We start from the raw sequence: 27,397 nt of genomic DNA, 5'->3' as shown, positions 1-27,397 counted from the left end.
CTATGCAATGGGAAAATAGATCTGCAAATTAAGTGCTATACCTTGCCAGTGATAGTTTGATTTCTAAACACATTTTTTTCTCAAATATATTTTGGTGGGGAAAAGAGGTAGAAAGAGCTATTTTTGTGAAAGTGCAAATACTTTTCAGTACTGGATTATCCAGAGCTCCATACACTGTTCTTTTAAAATTGGGAAGAGATGCAGTAATCAGTGTATTGATAGGTTAACTTACTGGATGTCCTTAAATATGCAAGCAACAAATAGAAGTGTATGGCAGAACAGCAATAGAAATTCAGAAGTTCAATCATGCAATAAAGATGAAGCTGATTTCACAAAGATCTCATTTGGTTATGCATTTACAGTCTATTGTTTTAGCTATAAGCTTACTATATTTTTACTGTCCTCATAAAGCTGAGTAAGTTTATAAGTAACTTGTAAAATTATCATCCTTTCATCTCTTTTACTTATGCCTTTTTCTCCCCTTTATTTTTCTTTCATACAGGCCATGCAAGTAAAGGTACAGGTCAAAGTGCATGATGTGTCTTTGTTTTAGACTTAGAGATGATCAGGCTCCAAGCACTCTTTCCATTGATCATAGCAGTGGCGTCACAAAATGAAGCACCAGGTTCCACCTACTATAAATTTTGTCCCAGCTAAAGTGGCAGTCTTTGACCAGAGCAGATGAAATTCCCTTTGGCACTCCTAAATATTACTTAATGTGAAAATGTACTAAAACTACCCTTTTTTAACTATTTTAGATGTACATTCTGCCTCTGCTGTCCTTCTGCATTCTATTTTTTTTGCTAAAATAGTGAAGTAGACATTGTAAAAGAAATGTTTAAGTAGAGTCATTAGAAAGATGCATTTGGCTTATGATATTCTAGAAGAATATTTGGGAGAAATGTGCTATGACCTCTACCCTGTTTTTAGGGGAGTAGAAGATTGTATTAAATCCAATAATTTTAAATAAGATACACAGTTCAAGCCCTATCTTTTTCCAAAACTAAAATGGTCTTTATCAAAGGTGTGAGGTGTGACAAAGCTTTAGAATAACCCTTATTTCTTTTATGTATTTAATGTATTTGAAGATTTCTTGACCTTCAGTGAACTATATCACTTTCCTTTGCATCATTCATATTCTTTTTTTTAATATGAATTTCTAAAATAGATGAGTACTTTCTGACCTATGGTGCATTCTTCATGGGTGAAGTAGAATAAGCAGCAAAATGGAGCATAAATCCTTTCATCTTTCCCTTTACCCTGTGTGCTGGGAAGCACACATGATGCTGTGAAGAGCTTTTAATCAATTAAACTGGAGACATGAGTTAAAAAGGGAGAAGCTGTGTTAAATAACCTGATTTCATGCTTTGCTATTTTCAAACTTCTCCAGGTATACAAAGTAGGACTTAATGATGCCCTCATACTAATCTCAAAGAACAGAAGCTCAAAGGGGGATGGAAATACAAAAAAATATTATATCTATATATCTATAATCTTAACCAGTTTTAGCTGATATTTTAGTGTAAATAAATTATTTCTTCCTTTTCATTGTGTATTTAGCTATTATTAATCCACTAAAGAATCTGTAATTGGTTTTTGGTATGTGGATTTTTTTTCAGAAATATCCATTTGTGTGTTTAAATCAAGTAAGACTATTACATGCTTTTAGGCAACCAAATTATATCATTCCCCCTGTTGAGGTCCTTTTAGTACAGTTAATTATTTAGGCAAAATATATCTGATTTTATGCTCTTTACATATGCAATTCAGGTATTGTTTGTGCACAAGTGCATATTAGAACTGAAAGAGACAAAATTCCACTGTCATTTAGGTTCCAGTCTATGACTCTATTTATACATTTAGCAGCTGGAGAAGTGAATTCACAGACGGCAGAATTTATGGCAAAGGCAGAATGGATATTCTTTTCATGTTTTGAAAATTCTCCAGTTTTAAGGTTCACAATCTTATTAATTTCATATGAAAATAAAGAAAATTGGATGTGCAAAATGTCCCCTGGTGTAAAAGATGCAGAAACCAATATCTCTCACATTCCTTTTTTTTTCCTTTTAAAAATATATCTATTACATATTTTGTCATACCTTGTTGAAGATGCACAGTGACGCCACTGGAGTGCAGTGATACATTGTGGGGTTTGTTTGTCTGCTGTCAATGTAGAGTACAAATAATGTCATTATTAAGGCCATTGCATCACTATTTCTAAGGCACTTAGAAAAGCAAAGCTTTGAGGCAAAGTACTCTCCTGCAATTGTTAGTTCCTTAAGAAAGGAAGCCACATCCATTGCGTGCTCCCTCACACTTGCAAAGTACTTAACACAAGCTATGTGCACAGAGATTCCCCATCTAGAAGACAGAATTTGCCAAAATTTAGCACCAAATAGAATACCTACATCTGCCTTTTATTTCCCCAGTGATTACTGTGACAATAGTGAGGCATTAATTGGGAAATGATGAATTGCAATGGATTCTGCTGTATCCTTATGTGGAACTACACAATCTATTATAAGAATAGTAGTTTGTGAATCCTAATTGACAGAAGGGAAAGGATGTGGAGGGTTAAATGAAAGCATTTGTAATTTTGTAGTGTTGTACAAGCCTGGAGGCCTAGTCCTGAAATCTTATCTTAAGCAAAACTCCCCTTGAGTATAAGTAGGAGTTTAATCTGGGTACAGAATTCAGAACTGGGCTGTTTGATGTTGTTGCTGTTTACTGTGTGTTCATTAAATATACGGGTCTGTTTGAAAGATTTTGGTACTCTGTCTCATACAGGAAAAGTTGGATGTGAAATATGTTGTACAGTGTCTGTCATAAGAAGATAGGGCAGATGTTATTCTGTTGTGCTGTTTACTTCTGTCTCTTTTGTTTTCCTTTTCCTATTAATGATGATATCCAGATAGATACAAAGATACAAAATTTTAAATTTTTTGTCACAAATTTATTTATATTATCCAAAGCCAAAGGGAAGCACTTTCCCAGAGGCACTAATTAATTGGCATTTTATAACATTGAATCAAAGCCTTTTAAATAATACTGTTTTTCAGATGAGACAAGTCAGGCAATATTCATTCATTCAGACCCTGGATAACTATGTTGATATAAATCTCTTACAAAAATGTAAACATCCTAAATTTGTCTCTGTAACATTGGACAAATAATAGTGTCCCCTGTGAATGATTCAGCTTTTAATTTTAGGGTTGTTTCTGATTTGAAAGGTAAGATCCAGAAAGTACTGTCAAAATCATATGTATAAATGCACACAAAAGTGTGTGACTCCTATTACCACATTACTGTTACTGCATTTTCTGCACTGGTGCACACCAAAAGTACTCCTTTACATTTTCTGACCAAGCCTATGCACCCTGCCTCCAGTGTAGCATTTTTAATAATTTGTACTACATCAGGAACATAGTTTCCTTGGACCATAAAGGGAAGAGCATGTTGGAGAAGTGTGTGATCAGAAAATTAAAGTAATTTTTCTTTTTTTCTTTTCCCCCTTTTTAAATTTTTTTAAACTTATAGTCTGGAGGACAAGACCAAGAGAGGAAGAAATCAAAACGTAGAGGGGATTTGTACTCCATACAAACATCCTTGATTGTGGCTGCACTTAAAAAGATGCTTCCTATTGGTTTGAATATGTGCACTCCTGGAGACCAAGAGCTCATCTCTTTGGCTAAGACTAGATACAGCCATGTAAGTGTGTGCTTTTAGTAGTTTTTAATGCAAAAGTAAGTGTAACTTTCTAAAATGAATTTTGAAGCATAGAAATCTAGGCAGTCAATATTGTTAAATATCTGTATGTACTGTAAGCAATTATAGCTGCTAAGTATTGTGCTTTTTAAAAAAAAAAAAAGTGTGTATAGAGGTGCCATACTTTCCCTGTTATTTTCCACTTGTACACCATGTGCAGTTTTACATATTCATGTTCTTTTGCAGCAAATACTGAACTACAATTAGTTAGCTTTAATTCCCTTCAAAGTTTAACCCTTGTTTTATGGTAAAAGAAAGCCTTTGCTCCTTCTGGTATCTTACATACCTTGAAATCAAAAGGGGTTAAATTTCAATATTGAAATATAAGCAGTTCTATGTTGAAAAATTTCTTGTGAAATGAATCATAATCTGAACTGAAAAATACATCTACCTTTCTACAGAGGGACACAGATGAGGAAGTCAAAGAACACCTACGCAACAACTTACACTTGCAAGAAAAGGTAATATTGAAAAATCTGTCTTATAAATGCCAATGTGCACTTTCAAAACACTGAAGGTGCAACCTTTTTGGGGGTATTTTGTGATACATTAAAAAAAAAAATAATCCAAAAAGCTATAAGAAAAGTTTCTATTTTAAAATTATTCTTCATGATATTTCATTGCAATAAATTCCTTATTTGTAGCTTTGTTTGGTATAGTCAAGTTTCTGGAAGATCTGTGGAATGGGACAAGTGTGAAAAATTGAGATACTGGTAGTCTTAAAGCTCTAATTACTTATAATCAACTTGATCCAAGAAGAAAATAAAATTGAAACTCTACTACTTCAGCTTTTCTGCTTGAATCTTCCTTTCAATAATGATTAAATTAGGTATTTCTAAAAATAAATGCATTTTAAAGTGACTATAATAAAATATGAAAAGCTTGTGTCATTTTAGCACTTGCGAGTTTTACAAGTACGTTTATACTCCTGCAATTTATATGCTGAACACACTGTCAAAGGAAATACCAATATGGAGTTCTCACCAATCTCAAAATTAAAAATAATTCAGATCATTGCCAGTGTTTAAACACAATAAGAGTAACTTATCTGTCATGGAAGTTGACTATCTATTTGCTATAAATTTGTACTTGCATACATTAAAATGAACACAAGAAGTACTTTAATGTGGTTTTCCTATTTCTGTCTTGCAAGGAAAAAAAAAGAAAAAAAAAATTAAAAACTTTGGCTATAACTCTCCACCTACTGAAATTCCAGCTGTCTTTTTCAGACTCCAAAAAACAGTTTTACACACTCAGTACAAAGGCTCTGCAAATTAAACTCAATCTCAGTACCAAATCTGCTTCCTTATTTTAATGGAGTTAAGAGGAATAAATAAGTTGTAAGGTACTTTATTTGGTTTCATGAAATAAAAATACAGAACCTTGCTTAAGAATTGAATTCAATTGCCCAACAATATATAGAATCAATGCCATTTTTTTGAGCGGCTAGCAGATGTTAATTTGGTCTGAAAGGGGACAGAAATTTGGAATATTTTTAAGCTTCTTTAGTATACTATGGGAGTAGAAGTGGTGTCAGTCAAATTGAGTGCCTTGATTCAGCAGCTTACAAATGAAATATGTTGGGTTTCAGTCTGATGATCCAGCTGTGAAATGGCAGCTAAATCTGTACAAAGACATTTTGAAGAGTGATGGACCTACGGACCCTGAGAAAAATGTGGAGCGTGTGCAGAGGATATCGGCTGCTCTGTATCATCTGGAGCAGGTAAAAAGCCAAATGTCTATACTGTGTTTATTTTTGAAAAACAGATTTTTCCTTGCAGAGGTTATTTCAGGTACAGTGACTGTCATGGTTAAAGTTCCCAGATAAAACTTTTATACAGGTGTGTGTGCAAATACCCATGCACATACAGATGTGTATATATGAAAGTTTTCAATGGAATCTGTTGAAGTGCCTCCAAGGAGGCAAGAGCTTCAAGGAAAACTCAGGATGTATTTCTGCAAAACTACTTGAACTATATGAAGTATAGAACACAAATTATCTCCGTGCTGTAGCTGAAAACCATTTTAATTTTAGGAAGAGGTGCACTTATTTTTAATATACTGAGTTTAGCCTGTTTCCTATTTCTGCATCATAGGTTGCTGTGGTAACTTTTGAGCTGCTTGCCTGTTCATCCAGTTGATGCAATTCAAATAAAGGCACTTGAGCTTTTCCTACATAAAGTTAATCCATTCCACTCACAAATTATATAGCATGGAAATGGGTTCAAATGAACAAATGAATATGCATTGCTGGAAACAGACAAAATAACAATTTTTGAAATTTACCAAGTAGTCCCACACATGAGGTATTCTAACATCTTGAATATCTTTGTCTGAATAAACAGAGAGATTTCTATATAAAGGTCCCCAGTATTTTTCCTTATCAATAAAGAAAATAAAGCCCCAAAAGAACTTTTTTTTCAGAGGATGCAGAGCATTGGTAACATTTTCTACTTTGCTAACCAGCTAACCACTAGCTGTATAGAAAATTTTTTTATGAAAGTTGAAAAGTTTCCATTGCATATACTAGAATAAATTTTCTCATAGGTTGAACAACCACTGAGATCAAAAAAAGCTGTTTGGCACAAACTCCTGTCAAAACAACGCAAAAGGGCTGTTGTTGCATGTTTCAGAATGGCACCATTATACAACCTGCCAAGGTAAGTGGCTGAAAGGCTTATTTCTTCATAACTTTTGTTTGCATTGTTTACTGAGTGCAAACACTGCTTGTGTATTTAGCTACATGTTTGTTGATTGTTAGGTGTATGTAATTTTAAGAGACAAGAATTGATTAGTCATCAGCTAATTCCTCACAGTAGCAAAATAGTCACGTCATGGCAAATAACCTGAGTGGGAAAACACCATACAAATTACATGCTTCATTTTTGTCTGTTATTCTGTACAGTTCCTCAACTTATCTGTGAAAACCATAAGGATGTTGCTGTTTCTGTCCAATTTTTGTCTCTGATTTGTTGCTCTTTTTACTCTATTCTCCTGTGGTTTATTTTTTTCTTGTTTTTCTGGTTTTTTTTTCTTTTTATGTTTTTTTATTTTGTATGGCTCTTCCTCTCTTCTTGCATGAACACTTCATGCTCTGTAGCTTGTCTGGGCCAATCTTCAGCTACTACATCAGAATGTTATATGAGTTAAAGTGACTATTGGGGCAGAGCAGCGCAGAGAGCACTGCAGAATGATATTTTAGACTTCGAGGTTGCCCTTTTTATTCCAGTTGAATGTAGACACCACAAAGTCCACAATAAAATGCATCTTGTGCCTGGATCCATCTACTGCTTTAAGCAGAATAATAAGATCATATGTTACTAGAGTAACTTCCTTTACTCTGTTTCTTCTCAAAAAAATCCGAGTTTTATTCAGATAGAAGTTAAGGACATGTTTAATTAGGCTTGCTTCTCTCCTTTTGCAATTTTTCACTTTTTGTGTTTAACATTATTATTAAAAGATTTTTGGCAAAGTATTTTACCGTAGGGCTGTGTTGAATTTTTAAATGCATTTATTAAAGCCAATTTACACAATTGGTGTAAAGGTCTTTAGCTAAAGGTCTATAGCTGGGCCACTAACACACTGGAGGAATATTAGGTTTCACAGGACAAACAAAAAGCCAGTTTATACCATAGAAAACATACAACCTTCACAACCTTCCTTTACAATAATGAGTAGTTCTAGACTATAGTAACTTCTCCAAGTTATTATGCTATCACCAGGCCGTCTTTAAAGAACCAAAAAAATTGAGAGAATTAAATACTACATAAAAATCCATCCAGTATCAATCCTCCCATCTTCAAGAGCTGTGTTTGGCAAAACAAGAAGAAGTGGTATGAAGAAATACCATTTCAGTACAACCTTTTTGTGAGCAAGTTTTTTTTTTTTTCACAACATATTCTGTGTTTTTAAATTTTCAAAATGTTTAGAATAAATGCATGACTACCCAAAAGTTAAAGGGCTCCTCCTTTTTTTGCCTTACAAAGCCTCCACTTCTATTTTTTATATTTGAGGTTGACGGAATGCTTGCCAAGTGGCAAAGTGGGCTGTGAATCTTTAAATTGTTGACTTTTTAATCTTCAATAAAATATGGAATAATGCCATATTGAAATGGAACATTTACGTTATCTGTAATTTTTTAAAAATACTTTTGTATTAAAATCTTGAGCTTTTTCTTCTCAAATTTTATGGTAAATTTTGTAGAGCAGTCTACTCCTAATTTGAATATTAATATGAGGCAAATCTACCCTGCTGTTTCAGTTTGTAGTTGCTAAAAATAAACTCTCATAAAATTATTTTTGTCGATTAATTGTGTTCTCTGCACTTCAAAACAAACAAGAGTGAAAACAGTTTAAACTTAAAATTTTAAAGTTGTGGAAAAGTTTGGGTTGGAATGGACCTTTAAAGGACATCTATCCCAACCCTGCTGCCATGAGCAAACTTCTGGTTATATTGCTCAACTGACAGGTTCAAACCAAAGTTTTAAAGTTCACTAGCTTATAGTCACTTTTTTCCTAGATAAATCATAGGATACTGACAGGAAAATAAGGCTATCACACTATTATACCAATCTCCATCATATAAATTGACAGTGTTGCTCAGACATGCCTCAGCCCTTGGGAGATTATTTCAAGTAGGGTATAATTTGTTCTAGGAGCTATTTAAATCTCTTTGATCCAGAGTTTAAAATGCAGCTCTCTATCTTGTCTATTTCTTCATTTTAGTTGCAGCTTTGTATTGGGAGTGTTAGTTCTTACTTTGATGCTGGAATCAATTAATTTAAAATGCAGTAAACAAATATTATGGTATTAACCTTTAATTTATCCTAGATAAATCTTCAATAAGTAATAAGCTTAATATTTTGAAAATTTTCCAGATATTCAGGTGGCTTTCAGTATAGTTTAATTTTAATCTCAGAGTTTAAGATAATTTTCTGCAAAACCCACTCTAATGTCGATCAGTTTTTAGGAATTTCAGTAAGATATTTCAGAAATGGACATGTCTATTGATGTCCATGAAAGTGCCTGTTAAATCATTGAAAAATTACTTTAACTTCTACCACAAATATTCCAAGAACTCCCTTTGATGAAAGTCCCTGTAGATACAAAACAAATAGCTATATTTTAAAAAAAATTTTTTTCAATTAATTAAACATCAGTTAAGTTAGGAAGTACTAATTCTTCATGTTCTGTGTTTATTGAATGGCTTTGAAAAAGTGTCTTATGTGAAAGTGTTTTCTCTGAGATATGTCTATGTTTGATGTTTTAAGGAAATTAATTTGAGAAAGCTTTGTCTTATTGTCTGTCATCTGTATATGCACATAGATACTGCAAAGTTGCACGTGGCAGTTTTTCAAGCACGGTTTACGATACATTCTTTCTGACTACTTTATTGAATTTAACTTGTGCCTTTCTTCAATGAAAACCTATATGCTTTTCTTCAGACACAAAATTAGCAATTTCTTCCTGAGCACCTTTCAACGTGTTTGGCTGGAAAAAGTACATGAAAAAACTCAGTATGACAGGCTTATACTCAAGTTAACGGTAATGTAACTTGTGGAGAGCCTCTTGCTTATGCGCCCACTTCTTCCTTCCCAGCCATGATTTGATATTATCATAAAAACATGAATTTGTACAATTTTCAGAGGGGATTCTGATTGGTCAGTTTTCAAAATTTGATCAGAAAACAACACCAGTGTCAGCAAGTGACCTTAAGTGTTGACTCAACAGCTATTCCATTATAAAATATTGATTCATGTGCACATTGTATTAAAAAGGTATTTATTGGTGTATGTATATGCAGCGAATTTTTATAGTTTTTTTTTGGTGGCAACTGATAAAAGTAAATGAAAAGGTTGCATGGAACAGCCTTTCTAACCTCAGTAGTAGTGCAGCTCAGAAAAAAAATTCCTCCAAAATAATGTGAAGATGGAATTATTTTGCCATTATTATGTGTAGTCTCATACAGCCATGAGCTGTATTTTCTGTGAAAGTCAAATCAATGAATAGTATACAGTAGCAATTTATATGACTTAGAGTTTTCTAAAATTGGTAATTTTATAGAGCAGATTTTTACATTTTTAATGAAACTTCTTTGAGGACATGCTAATACTGCCCTGATTTGGAACTGGAAGACAAGAAGCTGAGGTTAGGCTTCTTTCTGTGGAAGAAGGCAATGATTGTCTGTAGATACTATGCTGGAAAGCACTTGATATTTATTTTGGTGTTGATGGCCAGTGTCTGCTGTCTTGATGTTCTAAATCTAGTAATTTGGATTTACACCTTGTAGATGTAAACCCCACTCACTCATTCTCAGTCTGTTCAAGTGTGTGTTTTTCTCATGCTTGCATTAAGGTATCGGTCCTGCAGTTTCACGTATAATGTATTTTAGGCCTCTCTTAGCCTTCAAAATAAAAAGTAATGTATACATATGTGCTTAAAACCAGAAAGAATGTTCAAAAGTACCTGCAGGTTTGTCAGTGAATGTTAGTTATGTTTTGCATTTTGTTTCACTGACCAATCAGAGGATCAGAATTGTACAAATATGTATCCTTACTAACCATTAACCATCTGAGCTGTTATACTCTGTTCCGTTACCCCTCTTGATCTCACTTTCACAACCCCCCCAGGCACCGTTCTATTAACCTCTTCCTCAATGGCTATCAGAACTTTTGGATAGAAACAGAGGAATATTCATTTGAGGAGAAACTAGTTCAGGATTTGGCTGTAAGTACTGACATAACTGGGCATATATTTCAGTGCCCACTTCAGTGTGTATTCTATGTATCCATCATAAAATATATTTAATTTTTGTGTACTGTATGCATAAATTTATAAAATATCAATCCTTATGCTTCAGAGCATAAGGTCATTTTCTGCTGTGGTCAAAAAGACAGTGTCCTTTGATGCACACTGAAGTGCATTAAGGTGATCTATGCCTTCAGACGAGCTATGTGATACTCATTCTTGGGAAGAGAAATGGATAAGATGAACAGTCAGACTGTTTTTGTCATTATGGTAATTCCTATGTTTGTGTATATTATTTTCTGGGGTGTTTTTAAAGATTGATACTATTGATCCTTTTCCCTTTTAAATTTTTTTATGCATAATTAATTTTAGCATTTTCAGCTTTGATACAAATTATTTTTGCTGTTTTTCTTTTTGATCATCATAAGGACAAGTACATATATGCAGCCATATTCAGCAAAAATGCAGTTTACCTGTGTACTTGATAAAAGTGATTGGTAAACTTCAGGATTTTGGTAGTGAACATTGGTTCAGAATGCCTACTGCTCTTTCTCTTCCCTCTGTGCAAAAATACCTCCAAGGAGCTTATCTCCACAGTCTCTAAACACCATGAAAGTTAATATACAGCTTCATGGATCACATGCAGATGCATCAGAAGTGCTTCAGTGTTAACAGAAACAGTCATGTTGTGCTGTTTATAGAGCCTTTATAGCTGATATTGTAGAGACATAGAATGCTTTGGGTTGGAAGGGACCATAGAGATTATCTAGTTCTGACCCCCTGCCATGGGTAGGGACATTCTTCACATGCTCTGGACAATTACAGGATCAGTCTTTGTTTGACTTGTTGCTTCTTGCTAAAGGAAAGAATGAGGCCATTAATCAAAGCAGTGCCTGCAAATCTTTCAGGCTTCCTAGAGAAGTAAATTGAACTTCTATAATTAAAATAATTACTGTAATTACAATAAAACTACAATAACTAGTAACTGTACAAAAATGTGATAACACAAGTAAGGTAAGGGTAATAATCTGATCTTTGGCCAGTTCTGACATGTTATATTTTTAGCTGCCAAAAAATGTTTGAAGCTTACAATAATGAGCAGTAATTGAACCAAGGTTACTTAGAAATGATATATGAAAAGATTGTAGCTAATGTTAGTCTGAGTAGGATGTATCTGATGATGGTATTAAAAATTCTAGTACCTACTATGAAATAATTGAGCTAGAACTTACTTTTAGTTGGGGTCAACCAGAAATACATGATTTCTCTTGAATAAGGCTTCCCCAAGATTTCCCCAGTCTCATTCTCAATACCTTGCAAATGAGAAAATTCCAAAGTTATAAAAATAATGAATAAAAACCATATACTCTTAGCTCTTCTGAATCCTACAGGCACAAAATGTTGCAGGTTATGCTGTAAACTCCTGAATAAGATTAATATGGGCAGTTTAATACAAATTGGATAGAATAAAATTACTGAAATCCTTTCCTAAGCTTAATTATAGAATTTTTTTCTTACTTATGAAGCTTAACTTTTATATTCTAAATTTTGAGACAGACATCTCCAAAAAAAGATGAAGAGGAAGAAGAAGAGACTGAGAAAAACCATCCTGACCCACTTCATCAGATTATCCTCTATTTTAGTCGCAGTGCTCTTACAGAGAGAAGGTAAAAGATCTGTGTGGAAAAGCCCATTGAGTAAAAGCACACAGTAACTGAATTTTTAGTAACATTACCAAAGTGATTTAACACAAGTGTAGTTCATTATTGTACATGGTGAATACCTTTTTCCCTCTCAGTTTCATTGGAGTTTTCATGTATTTAAACTCAGTATAACCTTTACATTGAGATTGTATTGACTATTTCTGACATTTTACAAGCTTGGTAAATACCCAATGCAGAAATGATTGAGCATGACTTCTCCTGGAAACATGAATTCTACAGGAATTGCAGATTTAATCAGAGTACTGCAGATGTAATCAGAGTACCTTGCCCTGGTTTCTCCCGGTAATTAATAGATGCGTGTTCTTGGTTTTGGTATTCATTACCTTTCACTCAGTAAGTCAGAAAAGGTTTTGTTGGTGTTTATGAATCTCATTGCCAGCTTCTGTTTTGACTTGAAATTGTTGATTAGAATGAATAGATTTTTATGAGTATTCCAGAGTTTCATATACTTTTTCTGTATGACCAATAAAATCTTGCCATCTGACAGTTATAATTATTCTAATTTATATTTCCATATTACTTTTCTGCACCTTCAACAGCCAATGATGAACCAAAATGACTAAGATGAATGCACAAATATACCTTTAAATTGTTTGAGTAAAAGAGATTTGGATTTAGATAAGAGAAGTCCTTCATTACACAATTTTCAAGATTAATAGCTTTTAAAGTAGACTACTTCAATAAAATACCCTTCAATAAAAATGGTAGGCATATGAAAACTTTATATTACTATATCATAAAATAATTTAAAATATTTTTTACTCTTCACAGCAATCTAGGACATGATCCTCTATATATTGCCTATTCTGCCATGATGGCAAAAGTAAGTACATAATTTCAAGCTTCATCCCTCTCTGCATTTAGGTACTTCCCATTAATTTTAGATGCTTCTTAAAACTTGTCTTTCTGCTTCTTACATGGACTGCTTGATAATAACTTCTGTATTTTTAATGAAGCAAATGCAGTTCAGAGTTTTACATATATGTGTAATGAGAAATTTCCTATGTTAAAGCAATACTTTTAAATTTCAACGGGTGAAGTCCTTTTCCTTTCACTTGACACTTCTTTTTGCACAGGATTAACTCCTGAGCAGTTTAAACCCATTAGTTATCTTTATTCTTTGGGTAATTATTTTTGGGTTAATACTTGAAGTCTGTCAAAGTCAGTTTTTTGCAACATATTGATTACAGCTGACTTGTGATGAGAGCTTGACTGGGAAGATAAATATGGATGCAGAGATATGGCACAAGGTTACATAGCCTGCAGTTACAGGGTGTGCATGTAGTTGGACGAATACCCTGAAATACTCCATATTAGGGAATATCAGCTTCTCAGTGTGGATAAGCACAAATATTTGCAATTAAAGGTTTTCAAAATCTTATTAATACCTTCAGTAATTGCTTGAAAAAATTATTTGGCAATTTTGTAGAAATAGTATAGCAAAAGTAGGCATTATGTTTCTTAATAAGCAAGATCTTGTGATTTCTGTTTTTAACATCAAAAGAGCTGTCAGGAAGAAGAAGAGGGAGACGAAGATAAAGAAAAGACATTTGAGGTGAGAGTTTAAGTAACATTTCTTTCTCATAATCTAATGTGGAAGTACTTTAAATATGTCCAGTGGAATAAATGCAAAAATAGCAGAACACATTGTGCGTTGAACACAGCGAGCTGGTTTACTAGGTTATTCACATTAAAGAAAGCTGTTTTGAAGCTTTGGAGTCAAACAACCCATGGATTTTGGAGGCAGATGGTCTCCAACAACTTCAGATTTTTCATCTTCCTATTTTTCCTGGATCCATTCCAACCTGTAGTCTGTTCTCATTTTGTTCCCAAACCCAGGAGAAAGAAATGGAAAAGCAGAGAACTCTCTATCAGCAAGCTCGCTTGCATGACCGTGGAGCTGCGGAGATGGTCCTTCAGATGATTAGTGCAAGCAAAGGTAATGCTCTCTGCTAGCTCTGAAGTACACACAGGTGTCATTGTACCTGTCATGTAAATATCATAAACAGCTTCCACACAACACTGAATGAGGCAAAATAAATGTCAGTAACAACTGCACTAAGTAAAAGTTCCACACTGCATTTCTGATGGAAGGGCTCATAACTGCAAGTTTTAAGGAGTGTATCCTTGTTTTGACAGGTCATACAGGACCCATGGTTGTTGAAACACTCAAACTTGGTATTGCTATTCTAAATGGTGGAAACACCATAGTTCAACAGGTAATGCATTTCCAACTACTGCGAGTCTTGCTTGCATAAATGAGGCAAGTGATTTTGAGAATTTTAGTGTCCTGTTCTTTAAGTTAATGTACTTAATTTTAAACCTAACAGTGAAGAAATATCAGTGTATTTCTGGTGCAAGAGCAATTATATTATTTTTTGCCAGTGATTTGCATTGGAAGGAACTAATGCAGGAACTTTTGAATTCATATAATTTCAATATCATTAATTATAAGGGTACTTATTACCTTTACTATTTTTTGTTTATAAATACTAATTAGTAATTAATTGCTAGTTATTTTTTATTGTATATATTGTTAATGTGTATTTTTTTCCCTTCAAAAATATGCAACATTTAGAAAATGCTAGACTACCTGAAGGAGAAAAAGGATGCTGGATTTTTTCAAAGCCTCTCTGGCTTGATGCAGTCCTGCAGGTAAAACCATAAATTGCATTATTACAGGTTCTGGTTTATTCATATTCACTGGCTTATTGCTCAGTGCAGGTGGAATGTGTTAGATTTAAATTACAGGAGTCACAGGTTGTAGAACTCTTGTAGGAAAGTTTTGTGAATCACAGGAACAGCCTGTTAATCTTTTAGAGTGTTCTTTCAAAGGAGAAAATAAAGCAAAAGACTGCACATACTTTTGAAGAGACAGAAAAGTAAAATATAATAGCTCCTTTACTGATCCCAGATCCCCCAAGGTTTTTGTCTGGTAGTTTCCAAGGATAGAGAAGAGCCACCATTAAGGGAGAGACCGGCCAGTGGAGCTTTGCTAAGCTTTCAGTTTCTGCACATTTCTGGCAAGTTGCATAATTGCTGTCCCTTCTGAATCCTCTGCATATGTATCAGGTTTGTTAGAGTTGGCAGGTGACCAGTGAGACTCTAGTAGCCCATTTCCTTGATAAAACAGTTCAAATTAGTTGAGGTAAAGGACTGGCATGCAGAAGAATATTTCTGGTATTTTTGATTACTCTTACAGTAGACATCCTCCTTTTTTCAGCCTTTTAAAGAACCAGAAGGGTTCTGAAGGAGAAGACTGGGAATTAGAAGTGAAGGAGCTGTATGAATAGAGGATAAAATGTGGAAGGAATTGTGACCTGCATTGCAGAAATTATTGTTGAACAGTTGCAGCCTAATTAAATAATATCTGCCTTGTCATTTTTTCATTTATGTAGAACACTTTAGCAGGGATTTGCTCAAACAGGCCCTGCTGTGATATTATTACCAATTGAGTATATGTATTATTCAGGACTTCATTAAAAGAGGTATTGATAAAATTACTTGAACAGATAAGAAAAGATAAGAAAATGAAAATGATGCTTTAAGAAATGCTTTTGGTTTTAATGATGTCACTAGATTAAATATGTGACTGCATTTCTATTTAACTGAACTAAAATTATATAATGATAGAATTTTATTGGAGGATTTTAAAGAAAGTATTCTGACTGGGTGGTGAGAAGAATCATGATTTGCTATTCCATGTGCTGAGCTATGCCAAGTTAACAAAATGAAATTCAGATATCAGTGTCTTTTTACCCTGGAAGAGATGGAACCTCTGATTACATTTCTTTCTTGTACATATAGAATCAGAAACTCCATACATCTTCTGAATAAAATAACCATGTTATATTATAATAAAGTAATATTTTTTAATAATAAGTACAAAACCAACATAATAAAAGTCACGGTGAAAACTTAGTGGAAAACAGTGTGAGAGAGAAACAACAGTGGTAGTCTCCTTTAGTGGTAGGTTTAAATCAACACAAAGAGTAATATTTCAGGCTCTTTTTCCACTCCTCATTTGCACATGAAATTGTAAATGTCATTATCAGGAGTGAAGTTAGGTAAGTGGTGAGACATGACCTGAGACTCATTTCTTCTCAAAATTGGACACTGGACCCTTTGTTTCATCTAAAGCTCATTTATTTCATACAAGTATTAAATAAATTTATTTAATACGAGTATTAAATAAAATATGAGGCAATGCATGTCATAGTGGGTCAAGAGTAGTAGTTGAAGGACTCTAAAAATTTTGTAGATGAAAATGATTTTCTATTGGTTACTATAGTCCTTTTTCCTGTTTGTGCTGTTGTTTTTCTTTTCTTTAAATATAAGTGTTCTTGACTTGAATGCGTTTGAGAGACAGAATAAAGCGGAAGGCCTGGGAATGGTCACTGAAGAAGGAACTCGTAAGTAGAATGAAATTGTTTCCAGTAGTGCTTCAAACATTATTTGTGCTTCCTTCTTTAACTTGAGCTGTTTTACTGTGGCTTGAGGTTTCTGTTGTTAAACTTACTATAAGTAATTCTAGGCTCTGGGTTCTGAAAATGCTTTTTTTTTTTACAATATCTTTAGCAATAATTTTTAAGAAAAATATTGTAACTTCCAATATTCTTATCTTGTATTCTTGTTATTTTTCTTTGATCCACAGTCATCGTTCGTGAGCGTGGTATGTTTGGGTTTACAGTTTTTGATACTATCGTTGCAAAAGTGTGTTGCAAATACAGAGAGAAATCTCTCATTGCATCTTCTCAGATATCTTTAGGTTTAGCTTTATGGTCTGCAGCAGGTTGTGTGTTTAGCTTGGATAAAGAGTTTGATGCTTATTAAAGAAGTGTCACTCATATTTAAGGCATGATTTTAGTTATGACTAACAATTTACTTATTAGATATATATCCCGTTGCCTTTTTTTTTTCAAATTAGTGTTGTTTTTTTAACCATGGATGCATTGGAGTGCTAAATACTTTGGCTCTGCTTTTTCTGTCTCAGTTTTTCTTTTCATTATTATCGGTCTGTTTCTTTTAAATTGCTTTAACGCTTTTAAATACTGGTTCTTTTATTAAAATTCCAGTTTAAAAGGTTACTGTAGGATTATGTGTTCTGCATAATTAATCATAACAATTGCCACATAATCATTGTATTTATATATTTTGAAGGTGAAAAAGTCTTGCAGCATGATGAATTTACTCGAGATCTATTTAGATTTTTGCAACTTCTCTGTGAAGGGCACAACAATGGTAAGAGAACTGAATCATTTTGTAGCAAATGTGCGGTGAGTCTGTTCCTAAACAGAGTGCAATAGAACCAATGTTTTCCTCTAATGCATTGAGTTTCTTGAGGGGAAACTGGCATGACAATAACGTAAATTGCAGAGTTCAATTTGATTTTTTAAGTCTTAATTTAGTTTCAGTGTTTAGTATAATACTAGTAAAGCCTGTTCCAAGTCACCTGGATAACAATTGCCCAGTTATATATACACTGGATCAAAAGTTGAATTTCTACAACATAAGCATCTGTATCCAACAAGATATTTAAAAAGAAGGCATTCCCCACGAAAATAGAAAAAGAATGTTGTTTTTTTTTTCCTGTGTAGTAACCAAGCACAAATCACTTCTTATTTCAGATTTTCAAAATTACTTACGTACTCAGATGGGCAACACCACAACAGTGAATATTATCATTAGTACTGTTGACTACCTCTTGCGTCTTCAGGTGAGGAAAAAACAGATGAAAACGGAGCATAACATGTTGGCTTTCCTGCACTTCTTTAGATTCACATTTTATTTGAATCAAACATGAAAATTCTCTCTAAAGGGATACATAAAATGAAAAAAATTTTTTTCATATCTTTTTTCCTTTGAAAACAGATGACATTTCAGAATTCTGTGTGTAATCCGATGTTTGATAATGGATTTCACTGTTCACTTCTGAAGAGAGTGAAAAATATTATTGTAATGAGAAATAGATTAACCCAGATATGCTAAATTTCATCTGAATTACTGATTAAAGTATGCAGTAAATACTGCATAGAGAATTCAAAACTAGAAAATGTAACATTGTTTTTTTCTTAGGAATCCATCAGTGACTTCTATTGGTACTATTCAGGAAAGGATGTCATTGATGAACCAGGACAGCGTAACTTTTCTAAAGCTTTGGCTGTCACCAAGCAAATATTCAATTCTCTTACAGAATATATCCAGGTAAACAGAATGTGTTTCTCGAGGTACTAACAGAGAAGTTCCACGCTCACACAGCATGATCACGTTTTTTCATCAATTCGTAAATGCTTTGCACTTACTTTTTAAAAATTTTGATAAAATTACATGGAATCACTGGACCAGTATAAAATGAAAACTAAACCATGCAAACAGCTATGTATTTAATAGGATACAATTTGGTATTTGTGCACTAGATACCCAGAGGTCTTGGAAAACCTTCTCATGTAGTTTCATGGCTGCCGGAAACTTCTTTTTTATTTGTTTTGGTTTATTTGACATAAATAAAAAACGTGTTTTTCTTAATTTTTTTAGGGCCCTTGCATAGGTAATCAACAGAGTCTGGCTCATAGTAGGCTGTGGGATGCAGTTGTTGGCTTTCTTCATGTGTTTGCCAATATGCAAATGAAACTTTCACAGGTATTTTCAACATGAATTGTCACTGTGCACTCACCTTCACTAAAACCAAGCTTGACATTTACAGCTCAATTATACCTTTCTGATAATGAATGTGGCAGTTTGGTCCCTTTCTCCCTCTTGCCAAAACTGGAGGATCTGTCAGAGCAGAAACACCATTAAAAGCACTGAACATAAGCGGGCCAAGAGAAAAGCTGAGAAAGACCCAAACAGGGAGAGAGGGTGATATTTGGTCAACTTATCCAGTTATGATAAGCATAACTGAGCATGGGGGCACAGGCAGTGTTCATTTCACTGTACAGAGCACAGTCACACTCCACAGTGCCAGGGTTCTGTGTTCTTCTGTGACTTCTGCTTAATGCACTCAAGCTCTGCACTGAATGCAACAGTGCAGAGAGTCTTTTCCTTTCTTATTCACTGTCCCTGCTATCCTCTGACTTACAAGATTCCTTCCCACCCTATAGAAGTATATCAGAATTTTGAGAAAAGTATTTAGGGCCTTAATGTCAAATACAAATCTGCATTAGACTTGCAGTGTTCTGTAATTAAACTAAACAGTTCTAGTCCTCTTTGAGTGGTCTTTATGCCATTAAATATTGCCAGTGACATGAAAAAGGATGGATTCTTTCTGAGACAGATACTTTCAGATTTTTGTAGCAACCAATAGTTTTTTGTTTGTTTCTGCTGCTCCTTACCTGCACTTTGGTACTTCTTGATGCTTTATTCAAGCTTAACTTTATGGTGTTAACACCTTTGCTGCAGTAAGTTGCATGTTGTTAGACTTCTGATAGCAATCATAATAAAATGGCAATGAAATAGTGCTGAATAATGCAAATGAAATTTAGCTGATCATCTTTAATACCATTTCTTTCTAAATTTATTTAGTTTTCTGTATAAATACAAATTAAAAACAATCTTACAGTCTTGGGTTTTTTTTGTTTTTTTTTTTACTAGGACTCCGCTCAGATTGAATTGCTTAAGGAACTGCTAGATCTGCTAAAGGATATGGTAGTGATGCTTTTGTCACTGCTTGAAGGTTGGACCTGTTTTTCTTTATGGTCAAATATAATTATCTCCTTTTCCTAGTGTAAAGGACTATTCTCACTTCCTAGTGTAAAGAACAAGTATTATGCTCATATTTCTAAACTGCTTTCTAATTGCCTTTATTGTATCTTTGGGAAAAAAGACATTTTTCATATTCATTTAAGAATTATTCTGGAATATAAATAGTCCTGAAATAGAGGGCTGCTAGAGAAAAACATGTTTGAAGAAAAAATACTAATATTTAAGAACATATTTGTTCTGTTTTCAGCACAAATATGAAATGTTGTTAATTAAATTGTAGCTGTCAAATAACTTTCTATTATAACACACTACTTAGGTAACGTTGTAAATGGAACTATTGGAAAACAAATGGTGGACACGCTTGTAGAGTCATCTAGCAATGTAGAAATGATTTTGAAGTTCTTTGACATGTTCCTGAAGTTAAAAGATCTGACTAATTCAGATGCTTTCAAAGAGTATGACCCAGATGGTAAAGGAATCATTTCCAAGAAGGAATTTCAGAAATCAATGGAGGCTCAAAAGCAATACATACAGTCAGAGATTGAATTCCTGCTGTCCTGTACAGAGGCTGATGAGAACGATATGTTCAACTATGTTGACTTTGTGGAAAGATTCCACGAACCAGCCAAAGACATTGGATTTAATGTAGTAGTACTGCTCACAAACCTTTCAGAGCACATGCCTAATGACCCACGCCTTCAGAGCTTACTTGAGCCTGCAGAAAGTGTTCTTAATTACTTTGAACCATACCTTGGCCGTATTGAAATAATGGGTGGGGCCAAGAAAATAGAAAGAGTTTACTTTGAAATCAGTGAATCCAGTAGAATGCAGTGGGAGAAGCCACAGGTGAAGGAATCAAAAAGACAGTTCATATTTGATGTTGTAAACGAAGGTGGAGAGCAAGAAAAAATGGAACTCTTTGTGAATTTCTGTGAAGACACAATTTTTGAAATGCAGTTAGCATCCCAGATCTCTGAAACAGATTCCTCTGAGAGGCCCGAGGAGGAGGAAGAGGCAGAGCCTGCTTATGTAGTGGATATTGGAGATGATGAGGAAGAAGAAAAGTCCCTGGAACCTGCTTCAGCTTTTGCAGTGGCCTGTGTTGCAGTGAAGAAGAATGTTGCCAACTTTTTGAAAATGGTCACTGTGAAGAACCTTAGGAAACAATATAGGAAAGTTAAAAAGATGACAATAAAAGAGATGGTGAAAGTGTTTTTCTCCTTTTTCTGGATCCTATTTGTAGGGACATTCCAAATGTTCTTTTCTATAGTGTGGGGGATATTCCAGATTCTTTGGAGCACTGTATTTGGGGGTGGCCTGGTTGAAGGAGCCAAAAACATAAAAGTTACAAAAATATTAGGGGATATGCCTGATCCAACACAGTTTGGAATCCATGATGATGTTATGGAAGCAGAAAAAGCTGAAGGTGCTGAGCATGGCATAAGAGCTGAACTTGGGGAGTTTGTGAAGAGTGAAAAGGGAGAAGCTGACATAATCGCAGATATTTTTGGCATTCCTACAAAGAAAGAAGGATCAAAACATGGTCATGATGCTGGGCTTGGAGATATTGCAGAAATCCTTGGTACTGAGATCCAGACACCTTTGGAAAACACAGTTCATAAGAAAAAAAGATTACAGGTAAATTAAAGAGATTTCGTATTTCTTTTAAGATCATATAACAATTTTAACTACAATAATAATAATAAAATACTCAATGTTAATAACAGATTTCTTTTATATTTAACTGATTAATATATATTATCAGTAATAACTTCCTTTGTAATCTCTACACATTTAAAAACCAACAGGAAATTTCAGCCCAGTGTTTAGATTTCAGTGCAGTGAATTATTACTGTTCATTTGGACTTATTCAAAACACAAACTGCTAGCAAATTTCTAGTCACAGTTTTAGCTTTAAATGATTTATGGTCGTGTTTATTCTGCATACCCCATTTTTTTGATAGTATACCTCAAGTACTTTTACAATTTATTATCTCCATAATAATGTCTTATCATTAACATCTTTCTTCTATATTCTTTACATGCAATATAGTATCCTTTTTTCCTTATTATTTGAGATATATTTACCTGAATTTATTGTTAGTTTAATGTTTATCATGTAATTATTCTTTACTCTTATTCCTGTTTATAAACAATATATTTTGTTCCACTCAGCTGGACTAAAGAGAGTATTCTTCTGTGTAAAAATGGATAGAACTAAATGTCAAAACCAATTTATTTATCATATTTGGAAGGCACTATGTTTCACTGTACATCTCAGGTCTGTTTCTACTTGTTATTCAAAAACATCTTTTCTCTCATCATTAACCCACCTCTTCATGACGTACTTTCCAGATATCTTCAAGATAAATCTAAACTGTGCAACTTCTAAGTGCATTATTTTCTCTTAATTTGTATGTTTTTCTCCAGATTCTAGTTCTTGCCTAAATGGAACTAAATTTTTTGCATTTGTTTTTCTTGTTCTTTTATTCAATCATTTTTATGTGTGGACTTAAAAACTATACTCTGTTAAAATCCTGTCTCATTTAGCATAAATATAATGAGGTTGGTATTTAAAAATAACTTTTAACACAAGAATCTTGGCAGGTATAAGTAAACACATTAGAATTTTCTTCAAACGTTTCAGTAAGCATTTTAATTCCGATCTGAATAAACACTTTAGAATATTCTTTGCTTTACTTTGATGTATACATTTCTTACGGATGTGTTTGATACTACTGACGAAAATGCTCTGTAATTTTGCAGATAGTTTGAGTCATTAATGGGAAGTCAGTTATGCAATTTATGCAGCTTTTACCATTGATATATTATCTAGTGAAACTTACCAAAGCAATGTTTGCCCAAATTCTGTATTACAAGAATTGCTATTCATTTCACATTGTGTCTATAAATGCTCACATAATCTTGTTAGAGGAGTGGATATAAAGAATAAGTGGAGCTCAAGGCAGATACAGCAGTGTAAGAATCAAAAATTCCCTTCAAGAAATCACTATGTCTTTCTTAGGCATCTGCAATGATAAAATTCACACAAATGGATAGAAATAGAAAATCAGGTCTATATACTGGAAAAGTGTACTGATAAAGTCAGTGACATTTACCATATAGCCAGAGAAACTACAAAATAACCTACAGAAGCATATATGATGGAGCCTTTCAGGAGTTTGCTTTTACAGTAATGCTCTATAGGAATCTGAGAGTTATGTGGGTTCACAAATTAGAAGAGTACTAGTGACACAACAGTTTGCTGATAAATCTAATTATTGGTAGAAATAAAATCAAGAGCTAACTGTGAAGATACCTTAAAATAACAGATAAAAATCAGGAAAGTGATGAATACAGGAGTAAAATTACAATTTGGTCTGTAAAGTGCTTCATTTTGATCTCATTGTTAGAGTTCGAGTATGAAATCTTGGGAATATACCTGAGTTGTACAACATTATCAGTTCAATGATGATGTCAGTCAAGCAAAATGAAATTCTGAATTGCTGAGAAAGGAAGAGAGGAAGCCCCCACATTATTATACTCCATGAATCTTAGTTTATCTGTGTCTTGAAGACCAGGTTCCCTCAGTTCAAAAAGAGTGTGACACAACTGGAAAGGATTCAGTGAAGATCAGTGAGCTGTTAAAGCTAGATATGGAAATCTTATATATGGGATTCTGTAAGTTAAGATTCTTGTGCCTGGGAAAGAGAAAATTGAGAGAGCTTATATGGATAAGATGAATAGAGATCTATTCATTATTCTAGCACTCCAACCCTTAGAAGAAACAGGCATCATCAAATGATCTCTCAATTACCCTCCACCAGCAAGAGATCTTAGGGGAGATTCTTTGTGAAAGTTACACCTGCATTGTTTACTAGGTGAAGTTCCACAGATAATATGTGAGATACACAAGGGAAGATTGACTTAATAAATTCTTTGCTATAACCTTTTCCCGCATACTTGTGAGTGATAGGCATCCAGATAAGTAGTGGCAGAAACTTTAGATAAGTGTATATGTGTGCTAACTGGAAATGTAGGACCAAGAGACAACTGCTGCCTAAGCACTTCAAGAAAATACAGAAGAGGATTAAGAGTTAGGACAGGTTTTTGCAAAAGGGAATGGAGACAAATTTCATCCCTTTAGATTTTTTTCTGAGTCAGATCCTACATCTCTTGGACTTCCACTGAAGCTTAGATACTCAAACTGCATTTGAAATGAGTTTACTTTGATCTTGTAACACCAAGCCTAAAGGTGTGTGATGTCCAGGCCCCAGGTTTTTTGCTGCAGTTAGCCATCTGTAAAATTCCGTATTGGTTTTTCCTTATCTCAAGGGAAAGCTGTAAACACAACACTTACCAGGGTTGTGTGGTGTGCCAATAAAGGTTTAATGAACCATCAGCCCAGATAAGATAAACAGCTTGAAGAAAGATTGTGTAAGTAGAAGTTGTTTAAGTATTTGTCTGTTTTCAGTGGCATTACTTGATGACGGCCAAGTAATTGAGTTTTGCAATATCTGATAGTTACATAGATGTTTTTCAGATTTTTGATGACAACATTAATACATTGTTTCTAGTTCCAATCAGTAACTCCACTGAGTCTCTGTGGGTGACCTTAGTATCAGGATATGATCTGAATGTAGTTACATTCATCCTCAGGTTATTGCACAATTTGCCTGATCACTGTGTATAATTAAGTTGTTCAGTCAACTAATTAGAGTAATTCAAACACTATACAGAAAAAATTCTGCCTTTTTCACTGTTAAAGGCCTGAGATCCCTATCTTTAAAAATCAAGCACTTTATAAGTGCAAAAGTGCTATAAAAATATTATTAATTATTTTGTTTGTTTCTTAGAAGACAATAACTAAAGTTACCGTAATTTTATTTGAATGGATCAATTTTGAGAGTTAAAATACTTTTTGCAGATATCTGAAATTGCAAAAGAAGCTGGAACACAAAGAAAAGCAGAAGCTGAGAAGGCTGAGTAAGTTAATTTTTTACAAAATTCCTGTTTAACTCATGGGTACTTCCTAATGCTAAATAATTTGACCAAAAATAACGCAAGAAATGCTCAGTATTTAAAGAACTTTATGTACACTTTGCCTCATCATTATTCAGAAAATGTACTAAGGGGTACATTACATTTTGCAAATATACTAAAAGATGGCAGACCATGTCACTAGAAAACACAATGGTAATCTGATTTTTGTGGCCCTTGACAATTATGCATACATAGATCTGTGGCTATTGTCTTTTTAAAAATTCCCATAACTTCCTGTAAAAATGAGCACCAGTCTTAAAAACCTCTGCAACTTACTAGGCTTTCTGCTTTCCCTACTACCCACTACAATTTTCATGGAATCTTCATTGCATCATTAAAACACAAGATTTTACTAACCCAATTATTTTTATTTATTGCTGTTTTATCAAATCTTGACAGCAGATACATTCCTTTGTCCACTAATCATATATATGACTGTCCAAACAATATTTAAAAAACTTACCTTGGTTTAGCAGCATCTTACTGTTAAGGAGCATCCTTGCCTGGACTTGCAGCCACATTGTAGTAACAGATTAAAATATTTTGTTGAGACACACAAAAAGCGCCCTAGAGATTCTTACAGATTCAAAAGCTATACATAATTTTTTTTTTCATTTTTCTTCATGTTCAAAATATTTACTTCAGGCTCATTTATCTTTCTCCTCTTATTTTTTTAAGCATGTCATCAGGGTCTGTACTTTAAGACAATCATATTGATGGCTAAGCATTATGTCACACATGTGGAAACCCAGGTTTTGGGTATTTTTTGTTAGTAACTAAATTCCTCTAATGCTACATACAGTATAAAAACTAAATTTTAAAGGCAAACTTTATGAACTCAAATTCATTTGAAATGAATGCATCTACATTTGGCCAGATATTTTTGTTTAGTTAACCTTTCTTCTAGCATGGAAGATGGTGAGAAACAAGATAAGGCAAAGGAAGTACAATCTGAGCAGCTAGAAGAGGGGAAAATGAAGAAAAAGAAGAGAAGGCATGGTCAAAAAATTGAGAAACCAGAGGCTGTTATGGCTAACTTCTTCAAAGCTTTGGAAATTTATCAGACAAAAATGCTTGTAAGTTTGTCTTAAATTCTTTAATCATCGAATTTTTATTTATATAACAATTTTTTTGACAATTAAGAGAGAAATGTCATCATAAAGGAAAATTTGGTATGAGTGTTCAGATGATTGGCTGTAGTAGTCAGTCTGTTGTGATTTTATAATAATTTTTAGAGTTATATAATTAAGTGTTTCAGTGTGCAATTTGTAACAGGACAGATTAGCCTCTTGAGCTCCTTTTTAGGAGCTCCCTATTTTCCATAATCTAACTTCTAGAATCTTTCACTCTACTTTGTATTCTTCTTTGTTCTTAAAACCACGAAATGTTGAGTTCTCTGAAAACTCTCAAGTAGTTTTTTTGCAGTATTCTATCATATCTTTCCACACTTCTTTCTGTTCCAGTCTTCTCTGACTTCTAATTTTAAGGCCATTATTTAAATTCCATTTATCATGAAAAAGGGGAATGGGCTGCCAAGAAATGCTCTTGCTTATTATAACTGGTGTATGAAGGAAACATAAATATGTATTTACTGTTTTAAAAATCTTGCTATCTATTTTTCTTCTTTTGATATTATTCATGGGCTACTTTTAATTACTTTTTATTGTTTACTTTCAGCATTACTTGGCAAGAAATTTTTACAACTTAAGGTTTCTTGCTCTATTTGTTGCATTTGCCATCAATTTTATTCTTCTGTTTTACAAGGTAAGGTAACATTGTTCTTTGAATATTTTTGTTAGTACCAGAGGATACAATAATAATATAATGTTTGTACTATTTGGTTTTTTATTTTATTCAGGCTGAATGAAAACAGAGATTTATTTAATTTTTCCTTTATAGTTGAGTTTCTAGGCACTTTTTCATTTAATCACACAAGTCTGTTATTGTTTGGACTGTAGATCTTGTTCTGGAAAAATTGAAATAGACTAAAATAATTCAAATGTAAAAACTATTGAAATATTTTTCTCTAATTTGTTCTCAAGATATTAATAGACTTAATTTAATCTTGTTATTCTCAGTTACTTCTTTTTTTATACTAGGCTACAGCTTTGTTTGTCTAGCTCACTGATGAAGAAGGCTATACATTCACAGTTTAACCTTAATCTTAGAGGTTCACCTGAATCTAGAGTTTGTTGTTTCAGGTTCTGGTGTATAACCCCAGATGATACAAAGTAGAATATCCTCAGCAGCCTCCACCAATTTCTTTTATGAATTTTCACAGCCTTGAAATGAAAAAATGAAATTGAAATTTAATGAAGAGAATTCCCACCCATAAAAGCCTCATTTTTTTTCCCCTTTCCACACTGAAGTTTGGAAGAAGAGTTCTGATTTATCAATATCCTGAAATCTGGACCTTTG

At 33.6% G+C, this 27,397-nt stretch overlaps 1 protein-coding gene across 1 annotated transcript in view; it reads left to right on the top strand.

Annotated features, from left to right (window-relative positions):
• RYR3 (ryanodine receptor 3) overlaps positions 1–27,397 on the top strand; it is a 150,306-nt gene that overhangs the window by 107,103 nt on the left and 15,806 nt on the right. The window contains exons 70-92 of the mRNA XM_059848220.1: positions 503–517; positions 3,538–3,708; positions 4,167–4,226; positions 5,357–5,488; positions 6,313–6,425; positions 10,394–10,490; positions 12,069–12,178; positions 13,007–13,058; positions 13,740–13,790; positions 14,075–14,174; positions 14,375–14,454; positions 14,814–14,890; positions 16,574–16,647; positions 16,890–16,907; positions 17,396–17,476; positions 17,863–17,951; positions 18,311–18,439; positions 18,770–18,874; positions 19,826–19,907; positions 20,253–21,574; positions 24,864–24,922; positions 25,887–26,055; positions 26,657–26,743. Coding sequence (XP_059704203.1) covers positions 503–517; positions 3,538–3,708; positions 4,167–4,226; positions 5,357–5,488; positions 6,313–6,425; positions 10,394–10,490; positions 12,069–12,178; positions 13,007–13,058; positions 13,740–13,790; positions 14,075–14,174; positions 14,375–14,454; positions 14,814–14,890; positions 16,574–16,647; positions 16,890–16,907; positions 17,396–17,476; positions 17,863–17,951; positions 18,311–18,439; positions 18,770–18,874; positions 19,826–19,907; positions 20,253–21,574; positions 24,864–24,922; positions 25,887–26,055; positions 26,657–26,743 — 3,273 coding nt within the window. The remainder of the gene's footprint in view (positions 1–502; positions 518–3,537; positions 3,709–4,166; positions 4,227–5,356; positions 5,489–6,312; positions 6,426–10,393; positions 10,491–12,068; positions 12,179–13,006; positions 13,059–13,739; positions 13,791–14,074; positions 14,175–14,374; positions 14,455–14,813; positions 14,891–16,573; positions 16,648–16,889; positions 16,908–17,395; positions 17,477–17,862; positions 17,952–18,310; positions 18,440–18,769; positions 18,875–19,825; positions 19,908–20,252; positions 21,575–24,863; positions 24,923–25,886; positions 26,056–26,656; positions 26,744–27,397) is intronic.

The sequence above is a fragment of the Haemorhous mexicanus genome, chromosome 6 (genome assembly GCF_027477595.1).
Source record: "Haemorhous mexicanus isolate bHaeMex1 chromosome 6, bHaeMex1.pri, whole genome shotgun sequence".
NCBI classification, from domain to species: Eukaryota; Metazoa; Chordata; class Aves; order Passeriformes; family Fringillidae; genus Haemorhous; species Haemorhous mexicanus.
The sequence above is the reverse complement of the archived record's forward strand: the minus strand, read 5'-3'. Positions and strand labels throughout refer to the sequence as shown.